This window comes from Ipomoea nil, unplaced genomic scaffold (assembly GCF_001879475.1).
Source record: "Ipomoea nil cultivar Tokyo-kokei standard unplaced genomic scaffold, Asagao_1.1 scaffold0848, whole genome shotgun sequence".
Taxonomy (NCBI): domain Eukaryota; kingdom Viridiplantae; phylum Streptophyta; class Magnoliopsida; order Solanales; family Convolvulaceae; genus Ipomoea; species Ipomoea nil.
Window position 1 is genome coordinate 2,388,460 of NW_017617276.1, and position 11,689 is coordinate 2,400,148.

The 11,689-nt window shown below is 37.8% G+C and overlaps 3 protein-coding genes across 3 annotated transcripts; 1 reads left to right on the forward strand and 2 right to left on the reverse strand.

Annotated features, from left to right (window-relative positions):
• Nucleotides 1-1,554: 1,554 nt before the first annotated feature.
• On the reverse strand, nt 1,555-1,983 carry LOC109178480 (RING-H2 finger protein ATL1-like). Its single transcript, XM_019328113.1, has one exon. It carries the CDS (start codon nt 1,981-1,983, stop codon nt 1,555-1,557), a length of 429 nt encoding a protein of 142 aa, XP_019183658.1.
• Nucleotides 1,984-4,807: 2,824 nt separating this feature from the next.
• On the reverse strand, nt 4,808-6,864 carry LOC109178528 (putative oxidoreductase TDA3). Its single transcript, XM_019328162.1, has 2 exons — nt 5,831-6,864; nt 4,808-5,309 (listed from the first exon to the last, which is right to left on the reverse strand). Exons 1-2 carry the CDS (start codon nt 6,693-6,695, stop codon nt 4,933-4,935), a joined length of 1,242 nt encoding a protein of 413 aa, XP_019183707.1. The 5' UTR covers nt 6,696-6,864; the 3' UTR covers nt 4,808-4,932.
• Nucleotides 6,865-8,293: 1,429 nt separating this feature from the next.
• Nucleotides 8,294-11,097, forward strand: LOC109178481 (zinc finger BED domain-containing protein RICESLEEPER 2-like). The gene is made up of 6 exons (XM_019328114.1): nt 8,294-8,926; nt 9,000-10,392; nt 10,486-10,553; nt 10,649-10,688; nt 10,802-10,872; nt 11,086-11,097. Exons 1-6 carry the CDS (start codon nt 8,294-8,296, stop codon nt 11,095-11,097), a joined length of 2,217 nt encoding a protein of 738 aa, XP_019183659.1.
• The last annotated feature ends 592 nt before the right edge of the window (nt 11,098-11,689 follow it).

Consider the following 11,689-nt stretch of genomic DNA (forward strand, 5'->3'; position numbering starts at 1 on the left):
CAACACCTTCATTATGCTTAACACTGCAATTCAATATCAAAGAGTGCTTAAAGCATATGAGCAAAATGAACCCTCTTTTTTCTGCTGACTTGGGTGTTGTTCCTTCTTTTCTGGATTGGTGTTCTGTGGAAAGCTTAGTGAAGCTTCTGAAAACTTTTTATGAGATGATAGTGAGAATACCTGGTTCTCGTTATGTCACATCTGACACATTCTTCTCTGATATCTCTGATCTGAGTTGTGTGCTGGAAGATATGGTTACAGCTGAGGCTGGGACTGAAAAGGTAAACACTTTTTAATTTGATTTGCTTTGTGTTGTTTTTATTTTCTTGATTCTGTTTTAACTTTTTTTTTATATGTTGTCTGTATTTAAAAGGCAATGGGGACACAAATGCAAAACAAGTTTGATAAATATTGGGGGATCCAGAAAAAATGAACTTTGTCATTTTTTGCCAATATTCTAGACCCCAGAGATAAGGTGGAGTACATGTCATATCAGTTTGTCCAGCTATATGAAGAAGTGAAAGGCAAAGCTTGTTTTGCCAAGGTCCAAATTGCAATGGTTGAGTTGTATAATGACCAAGGTTGCCAAAATCGCGCCTAGGCGCTAGGAGGCGCCCGACCGCGTCGAGGAATGCCGGAATCGGCCTCCTCCGTTGTCGGCTGCCTCGGCGGTCTAGGCGGCCGAACTCCAATTTTTTTAAGGTTATTCATCAAAACGACGTCGTTTTGGCGAATAACCTTTTAAAAAAATCGAGCGCCCCCTGGGCGCCTAGCATCTTTTTCAACACTGATAATGACTATGCAACTACATACTTTGTCAGTTCTACCCAGCATGGACGGAGCTAGCCTGGGGGCAGTGGGGGCAGCTGCCCCCACAACCCCCACCCCACCCCTTTATATATATGTATGTGTATAGTATTAAATGTTATATAACATTTATATTTATATTTAAAATATTGATTGTTTGAGTAGTTTAGTTGGTTGAATTCCAAATTTGATTTTAATAAAAAGTATATGGTCATGGGTTCAAAACTTATTAACAACACGTGTTTATTTTATCTCTAGAATAAATTGCACTTTTGGTCCTGTGAGTATTAGGGTATTGACAATTTGAGTACGTGACTTTCAAAACTCCCAATTTAAACCTTTAACTATGCAATTTTTGGCAGATTTGGTCCTCCGGGCCAAATTGCCGGCCAATTTTGGCCGGAAAAAGATTTAATGCTTCGAATTAATTTCTGATGAGGGTAAAATTGTCATTTCACTCCCTTCTTCTTCATTCTCCCTTTCTTCTTCGTTCTTCTTCTTCTTCGCTCACCGGTTCTATCCCTTTCCATTTTGGGACTAATATTATTTGAGTTTCAATTCAGAAAACGCAAACGTCAGATCAGAGTACAAAACATAAATGATAATCACTAAAAAGTCAAAAGAAGAACAAGAATTATATTATGACGTCAAGCTAAGGTTCCAAATGAACCTGCAGTTTGAACTGAATTTTTTTATCCTCATCCATTCCCGAAAGAGAAAAACGACTTCTTGTTAATTCTGCTACTGCTACTCTCGCGCGGAACTTATGATCTCATCCTGCCGGCGTTTCTGCTGCTGAACTTCCTTCTGAACCGCCAAATAAACCCGCCGGTCCCCCGCCGAGTCCATCGAGAAAGATCTCCTGATCGGTTGAACCGCAAACTGCTCATCCTTTTGCCTAATGTCAATGCACTCATCCCCAACGCTGGTAACTCGCCTGAATTTTCTCCGATTTTTTCTCGCAAATTTCGGTGTCGGAGACGAGATGATCGACAGATCCTCATCAAGTTCAATAACAACGCCGCCGTCTTCATTACTCCCGGCCACCGTGAAATCGCCAGTAGAACCGCCGGGGTTCGAAAAAATCGCCGACGAGGAAATGCAGTTTCTGCAGATTGGACAATTGGCGTTGTTACGAAGCCAAACATCAATGCATTCAATGTGGAAGCCAAACATTCAATGCATTCAAAATGGAAAGGGATAGAACCGGTGAGCGAAGAAGAAGAAGAACGAAGAAGAAAGGGAGAATGAAGAAGAAGGGAGTGAAATGACAAATTTACCCTCATCAGAAATTAATTCGAAGCATTAAATCTTTTTCCGACCAAAATTGGCCGGCAATTTGGCCCGGAGGACCAAATCTGTCAAAAATTGCATAGTTAAAGGTTTAAATTGGGAGTTTTGAAAGTCACGTACTCAAATTGTCAGTACCCTAATACTCACAGGACCAAAAGTGCAATTTGTTCTTATCTCTAATTAATGTAGTACACAAGTTTATATTATACTTCATATAAATTTATTCGAATTAATTTACTAGTTGATCTACTTCATTAGTCTACTTCATTGTATTCAAATTAATTTAGAAAAACTTAAAGTTGATCTAACTAAAAAAAAAAAGTAAAATTTAGAAGTATTTATGAATATAGTGTTATTCAAAAATTTTTATTTAATGGATTATGTATCATATTTTGTCATAAATATTTTCACATTTTCAGCCCACACATGTATATTTTTGACTCCGACTCTAACTATTGTGTAATCTATAAAAAATATTCTATTGTAATTTATAAAGTATTTTGTATTTTAATCTTATTATGCCAGTTTGATATTTTGTAATTGACATTTCTATTGCCATTTAAACTTCGCCCCTACTCAATTAATTTTCTGGCTCCGTCCCTGCTACCCAGTCAGAATCCTCTACTCAATCTGTCCTGACTGTCCAGTCTGAGGCTACAAATCCTACAATTGGTAGGCCTCAATTAAGGTTGAAGAGTCAATTGAAAAAACATAGAATGGAGAGTGGTGTTGGAAGCAGTAAGCAGACTGAGCTGCAAGTTTACTTGAGTGAAAAGATTGTGGAGGATGATAAATCTGCTTGTTTTGATGTTTTAAGGTGGTGGAAGGTCAATAGTGAGAGATTTCATATTATCTCCAAAATGGCTAGAGATGTGTTTGTAGTTCCTAACTTCCTATATCAACAATTGCCTATGGAAGTGCATTTAATACAAGTGGAAGGGTGCTTGATGCATTTAGAAGTTCTTTAACTCCTAGAATAGTGGAAGTCATACTTTGTGCACAAGATTGGTTGAGATTACCAAATCAGCCAATCTCGATTAAGGAGAACTTAGATGAAGTTGAAAGATTAGAGAAGGGTAATTATTTATTTCCTTATTCTTATTCTTATTCTTTATTCTTCTTTTTTTTTTTCACTTGGTTTCTTAATTCTTTATTTCCTTATTCTTATTTCCGTATTCTTATTCTTATTCTATTTTGCAGAGTTGCCCACTGGAGCTGCATCTACTCTACCATTAATGTTTCCATCAATTCCTGTAATGTATTTGTTATTTGTTTAACATTCCCATTTGTTTATGTTAATCGGTTATGGTGTTATTTGTTGTTGGCCTGTTGTACTCCACAAGTTGTCTACTATTAAACCTCTAAGTCACTTGGCAACTTTCTATTATGAAAATGTTGTTGCCCTTAGATGAGTTGAGCCAACTGATGTCCCATTTCTGAAATTCTGGTAAGAAAAAAGCTGACTGCTGTCATTCTAGATTTCTGGTATACCTCTGACTTGCCGTTTTAATGCATTATTTTGTTTAGTAAGTTATTAATGTGTGTTTTCTTGGCTGGCTATGATGATGCTTCCACCTTTGTCTGAATAAATAGAATGGAGTTAGTATGTTGCTAATGTGCTACTATAACACATTTTGAGCAATTTGCCCCCAATCCTTACTTGATATGGAAAAAAATGCGTTCTGAGCCTATTAGCCTAATGCTACAGCTTAATATTGTTACTTAGTTAACTGTTTACTTAGTTATACACTTGCCTAATATTTTTTAAGTTTTGATATTAACAAGAAGAAGAGTAGTGTTAAGTGTAGAATTGTTGATTGCTGGCTTGCTGTTGAGCGCTGACTGTTGAAAGACCTGAAGTTTAACTTAGAATTTTGTTGAAGTTAAACCTAGATTTTTGTTTATAAGTTGTAACTTGTAAATTTGTATAATTGTATTTGCTATGATTGTAATTTGTAACTTGTATGTTTTATTTTGTTTACTTATTTACTTATTTTGGCTAGAACAGGTTGAATAGCTCTATACTAGAGTATTTGTAATTTGTAAAGTAAAATGGTATTTTATTTCAGTTTTTATTAATTTTTTTTAAAAAAATTATTTTAAAATTACTTTAATATATCTGAATACAAACCGAAATCTGAATTTGGATAACCGTAATCCGAAGTTGAATATCCAATAGGGTATAGCATAAAAAAAATGAAAGAGTGGATGACCAAAATTTAATCCGAAAACTGATCGGATTGGCGGATGGGAAATCCAATATATCCGTATTCAACCGATGCACAGGCCTACATTTAGTATATAAATTGTGCATTTTTAAACTCGGAAATTTGCCGTTGAGAGAGCTCTATGTGTGATATGAAATGCTACTAATGATATTACTCAAGCATACCCTAATAGGCTCGGGCTTTCGGATTTGGACAGCTCCTATATATTAGGTATTTAACTGTTTGAACTTATTGGGCTACTTGAGTCCATATATTTCATGACGATCATATGTATTTTTTAAGTAATAAGGGAACCTTGCAATGACTATCTGATATTGTGATGATGCTTATGGAGTAAATCTCGTCTATAATTGATCTATTTTATTTAAAAAAAAAAGAGAGAGTAATAATATGTCCCCACTAGAAATTGAACTTGTAATCATATAATTATCAAGTTAATCATTTGAGTTTTGGACCAAGAATCTTAATTTGTTTAACAATTTTAAGAAACCAATAGAACTTTATTCAGCATGCTTTCTAGGATCCAAGAATGAAACACTGTACTATCAGAATGAAACCTTCTTGATCAATATATATATATATACACACACACCAAAAGTTCGTTCTAGGACTTGGCAGCGCGAACAAATCGTGACGGACTAAATGCGCTGAGATCAACGATGCTAGATCGACCATCCATCACAAGTTCCGCCATGGAAGCACCAGTGGCAGGGCCATTTAGGATACCCCAACAGCTATGGCCAGTCGCAACGTAACATCCCTTCATGCCGGGAACTTCGCCGATAACCGGCACGCTATCATCGGTGCAAGGCAGGAAGCAGGATTGCTCCGCCTTCACCGCCGCTTCCCCTTCCACCAAATGGCTTGACACATTTCCGGCTACTCTCTTAAGCACCGCAATTGATTCCGGGACCGGAGCTATCTGCTCTGGATCGTCGGGGACCTCTGCCTTTGCTGACATTCCGCATACATATACCTCCCCTGTCAAATTTACCATCTTCTATAGCTTGGAAAAACTTATTCAACTTAGCTAAGTCAATCAAGTTGAGAGGTCTATAGATCTTCTTGATTTTAGTCAATTAATTATATCAAGTTAAGGCAGGTCCTAAACAACGTATAAATTGTGTATTTTAATATTGAAATTGTAAAACTTACCAATATAAATTGTGTTTTTAAGTTAAAACATAAAAAATTTGTGAATATAATACAGGGTCATCAAATCATAATCTCTTAATATTGTGTATGAATACAACACAAGGTAATCAATTACATATATATTAATAACGGGTTTTCGTACTATACAAATTGTAAATTATTATTTAATTTAGTATATAAATTGTAAATATTTGAATCCAAATTCATGTAGTAAGGTGAACCCCGATCCCCCTTCGGATAGTAACAACAAATTTTTAACATGATTAAAAAAAACACACATTGGGTTCAACCACGTATGTCATAGGAATCATTTTGAACACAACTTTGGTTCATAGTAACATACATACCTGTGGGACGAGGATACACTTCTGGATCCATTGGGCCGCCACCTTGGGCCGGGTAGTAACTAAGAAACAATGCATGGAGTGTTATTGAATCAGGAGCTTTGGGCTCCAAGACAATGCTATGGGCCTTAAGCCCATATACCCTGAAAATGGAATTCAAAAGGCTCAATTTGCTAGTCCATGGCCCAAGAGCCAAGACAACAGCGTCGGTTTCTATCTGTCTCCCTCCTTCCAGCACCACCGCCGTGGCTCTCCCCTCCGCCGCCTCAATTCTCTCTAATTTACCGATCACCACCTCAACGCCGTGCTGTTCCACCGCTTTAGACAACAAAGCTTTGGTGAATAGCTGAGGGTGGACTTGGGCCGTCGTACCAACAGTCCCAATGGTTCTTGGGCCCTTAGCTGGGCCGTCGACCCAAGACGGAAGCGCTGGGCTACGGCTTCTCGAGGGATTCGACGACTGTGATTCCTTGATGCTGAAACTGAGGGTTGTCAGCGGACGGTAGCCGTACGATTGGGGACCATCGAGTTGTTCCGCGAGCGAACGGTGGAGATCGAAGCTAGCTCTGGCGAGAGCGGAGAGGGGGCCGCCGTCGCACCAATCTAGGGCTAGAAACCCTCCCGCCTTGCCGGAAGCTGCGCAGGCGATGGAGGACTTCTCCACCAAGGTCACCGCGGCACCCTTTTTGGACAAAAAATAAGCGGTGCACACTCCGATCACTCCCCCGCCGCAAACCACCACTTTTTTCGGTTGTGCAGCCTCCATTGACGCCGAGGATCGTATGAAGACAATAGATGACGGTTTTGGACGTCGATATCGTCGGGGCAGTGAAAATACTGCAATGGGTGGGGATGATGTCAGCAACATCTATTGCCTATCACTTTAGCTATGTCTAGTCTAGGCTAGGCTAGGCAAGGCTAGAGACGACACGTGGGGTTACTCACTACTAGCCATTAAACCCGAGTTCAAGAAAACTCTTGTGGTCCACAGTCTGTGTATTTGGGCTCAGATCAGCCCAAAGTTCAACATAATATGGGATAATACCGCAAATTATGAATGCAACATGCGCATGGTGCATATGATGCAAAACGACGTTGTTTTGGTTAAAAATGCGCATCTCATTTTAAAAAGAAATCAGGTTCGATTTCTGGTAATAATATTTTTATATATCCATAAATTCATAACTATATATCTACAGTGAATAGGGGTGTACAAACCCGATCAAACCGTCGGGTCAACCCGACCCATTCGGGTAAAATAACCCTTTCGAACCGAACCGGCGCCCGACCTCATAAAACCGAACCAGCCCAGCCATTTGAACGGATAAATGAAGTCGGTTTGGGTCTAGTGAATGCTCACCCGACCCGTCCGACAACCCGATGAAGCCTAGGGTTAGAATGGATGTATATTAAACGGCGTCGTGTCCCTAGTTTATATATATGATCCTTTGTACGCTGCGCAGCCTTGAGCCTTCACTCTCTCATAGACCTAATCTCATTCTCTGATTTCTCTCTCGACTCTCAACTCTCAACCTAGGGTTTCTCAATTCTCCCGTTCTCTCAACTCTCAAGTCTCAATCTTTGAGAGTTGAGACTGAGAATCTCCGATTCTCCGGTGGAAGCCTTTTCTCTGAGTTCTCTCAAGTCTCAAGTCTCAATCTCTGAGATTTCTGATAGTCCGGTAGAAGTCGTTTCTCTGATTCTGTCTTCGATATTCTCTGGGGTCTCACCGTCTCAGGCTCTCAGCTGTTCTGGTGTTCTCTTTGACTCTTTGTGAGACTGTGGTGGAAGCTTTGTGGTGGAGGCTTTGTTCGGTTGTTGACTGACTCACTTGTGGACAGCTGGAGGTCTGGACGTTGCTTGAAGGCCCTTGTTCTCCGGGTAATTTGTGTGAGAAAAGAAGTAAATCTCCAACCCTATTTATGATTTGTGATTCTTGTGAACTTGTGAGTTGTGATAATGTGATATATTATGAATATATGAAACTGTTATGATTTGTGACTCTGTTGTCTTTCTTATTTATGGATTGAGGACCCTTAAATATTATGATATATATTGCCTCTGAAATGTGGAAGCTATATATAGTGCCTAAGTGCCTAACTGCCTATGTGTTGTGACTATTGTCCATACTCCATAGTCCATATGATGAGCATTCAGAGATGAGAGTATAGTGGTTGTCTTTGATAGTTTGAATGTTTGATGAAATGTGGAAGCTATATATACTGCCTAACTGCCTATGTGTTGTGACTGTTGTCCATACTCCATATGATGATTAGCATTTAGCATTCAGAGATGAGAGTCCTTTTGTTGTCTTTGTCTCTTTGATAGTTTGAATGTTTGATATATCCCTGATGGAAATATGGAGTTGGAAATATGTAACAGTTAAGTGTTAAATGTTAATATGTTATGTGTATTATGATTTCCAATCTCCTAGTATGTGTACTGATTATGTTCCACACTTTATAGATGGACAATATCAGTATACCTAGTTCTGGTTGTGAACCTCCCAATTCTTCTGCTGAAGGAGCAACAGCAGTGGAAGCCCAAACTGTTGACACAACTACTCAACAGACTGTGCTCCCTACTGCTGCAGTTCCTGCAAAGAAAAGGAAAGTGGTTGAATCCAGATCAAGAGTTTGGGATCATTTTCAAAAGATTACTGATAGTAATAATGTTACTATAGAAGCAAAGTGTATCTACTGTGCAAAATTGTATCAATGTCAATCAAAAAAACATGGTACCACATCTTTAAGGAACCACATGGTTAGCTGTATGAAAAACCCTCACTCTAAAGATACTAGGCAGTCCCTTCTGACATTTCAAGCTGTTGCTACTAGTGATGCATCTGAACCAACTGTGGGAGATTTGGGGACTTGGGTATTTAATCAGGAAACCATTAAGAGAGCCTTGGTAGAAATGATTATCATAGATGAACTTCCCTTTATATTTGTTGAGGGGCAAGAGTTTAGGAGGTTCATTGCAGTGGCTTGTCCTAGGTTTAAAATTCCATCTAGGTGGACAATCAGTAGGGATATCAATGTCATTTATGAAGAAGAAAAATTGAACTTGAAGTGCTTGTTTAAGGGAAACACTCAAAGAGTCAGTATTACAACTGACTCTTGGATATCTATTCAGAGGATAAACTACATGGTTGTAACTGCACATTTTATAGATGAGGAGTGGAAGCTACATAAAAAAATTATCTTTTGTCCCTGTTACATCACATAAGGGTGAGTATATTGCAAAAGCACTTGAAAGTTGTTTGATAGAGTGGGGGCTTAGGAATGTGTTTACTGTGACAGTAGATAATGCTTCATCAAATGATGTTGCACTTGGTTTTTTAAAAAGGAAAGTGTTGTCTTGGGGATCATCTAGTGTGAAGAGTAAGTATCTTCACATGAGATGCATTGCTCATATTCTGAACTTGGTGGTACAAGATGGTCTAAAACAATGTGATATTGCTATTAAGAGGGTTAGGGAGGTTGTTAGATATGTCAGAAGTTCTCCTTCAAGGTTGAAGAAGTTTAGGGATTTGGTAGAGTATAGTGGAATTGAGCAAAAAACATCATTGTGTCTTGATGTGCCAACAAGGTGGAATTCCACCTATTTGATGTTACAGTCTGCTTTGATCTACCAGAAAGTATTTGATGACTATGAATACAGTGATAACTCTTCCAAATCTGATCTGTGTGATTCTATTCCTACTTCTCTGGATTGGGAGTATGTGAACAACTTGGTTAAGCTATTGAAATGTTTCTATGAGATGACTATCAGAATTTCAGGGTCCCTATATGTGACAGCTAATACATTTTTCTCTGAAATATCTGATCTGTATTGTATCTTGAATGAAATGGTGGAAGCTGATGGGGCTGTGAAACTAATGGGGGCTAACATGAAAGCAAAATTTGAAAAATATTGGGGTGATATTGATAAAATGAATTATATGATTTTCTTTGCAAACATTTTAGACCCCAGGGACAAGTTAGAATATATGCCAACTCAATTAGTTCATATGTATGGTGACAAAAAAGGAAAAGATTACCTTGAGAAATTGTTGGCTGCTTTGAATGAATTGTATGACGATTATGCTGTGAGTTATAACCCATCTGTTGTCCCAGCTACTGGTTCTGGTTCTGTAGCGTCTGTTAATCCTGTTGTTGAGTCTGTTTCTGCCCCTGTTGGGAGGCCACAACATCTATTGAAGGCCCAAATTAAGAAAGAAAGAATGGAAACTGGTGGGAGGAAAAAAACTGAGTTGGAATATTATTTGAGTGGGGCAATAACTGAAGATGAAGGTTCATTTGATATACTGAGATGGTGGAAGGTCAATTCTGCAAGGTTTCCTATCCTTTCTAAGATTGCTAGGGATATCTTAGCTATTCCTATCTCAACTGTTGCCTCAGAATCTGCCTTTAGTACATCTGGGAGGGTTTTAGATCCTTTTAGGAGTTCTTTAACTCCTAAAATTGTGGAAGCCTTGGTATGTACCCAGGATTGGCTTAGGCTGCCAAATACCCCCATTTCAATTGAAGAAAATCTAGAAGAATTAGAAAGATTTGAGAAAGGTAAAATAATGTATTATTTCAATCATTCAATTTAAGTTTTTTTTTCATTCAATTGAATTCTAACAAGCTTCTTCTTATTTGATTTAATTGCAGAATTTAGTGTTGATGGTGGAAGTGCATCTGGTGGGAGGACTTGTGGAACTACACTTCCAAGTATTCCTGTAATGGTCTTCTCCAATCTCTATACTTTATATGATATATTAATATCTTAATCTTGTATTCAACTATTCTACTGACTTTATATTCTGATGTGAAGGCAATGAAACTTGGTGACTTTAAGTTGCTTCCCTTGATGAGTAAGTAAGTAAAGGCTTGGTAGCTTACTAACTTGTAAGAGTAAGTAAAGTTGCTGCCTTTTGCAGTTTTGCATTACTGTAAATCTGTAATTCTGGTAATGTTATCTTTTTAGTTTTTGATATTTTTTTGCAAATTGGCAATGATGAAAGCTTCCACCAAAGATCTGAAATAAGGATTAAGCTGGTATGTTGCTCAATGTTCAATTGTTGAAGATTTGAAGCAATTTGCCCTTAATCCATACATTGATATGGACAAATATGCTTACTGAGCCAATATTATAATATCATTTTCTTATTTGCTAAGTAATATATAATTATTATTGACTTATTATTTTTTTACTTGTTTAGTTGTTTCACTTGTTTGTTTCCTTTACTAAATTGCACTAAATTTTAACAGGAAGAAGAATAGCAGTCTCGAACACTACTACACTAGGAGTATTACAGATTTACAGATTTAGACTAGGATCAAGATTCAAGAATCAGGATGGCTTTTTGTGATCAGGAATCAACAATTCAACATGGCTTTTTGTGAATTTGTAAATCTGTAATTCTGGTTTTTTGTAAAGTGTAATCTGCTAAGTTGTGAACTGTAATATGTAATTCTGGTTTTTTGTATGGCATTAAGGCATTAAGGATTTTGCTTCATTACTTGATTTACTTTTATAATTTTATTATTATTATATCAATTTTGCTTCACCCGAACACGAGTCGGATATCCGACCAACCCGACCGAACCCGAAAACTAAAGAACCCAAAAGATTTAATAAATAAAATGTTAGGACCGATTTTACAATTCCCAAACCGAAATCCGAGCGGTTTAGTCAAACCCCACCCCGAACCGAACCGAACCGTCCGATGCACACCCCTAACAGTGAATGAATAAAGTAAAAATCCCCAATGAATGAACTAAATATCTCAAATAAATGAATTAAATATCCCCAATAAATGAACTAAATATCCATAATGAATGAACTAAATATCCATAAATTAATAACTATATA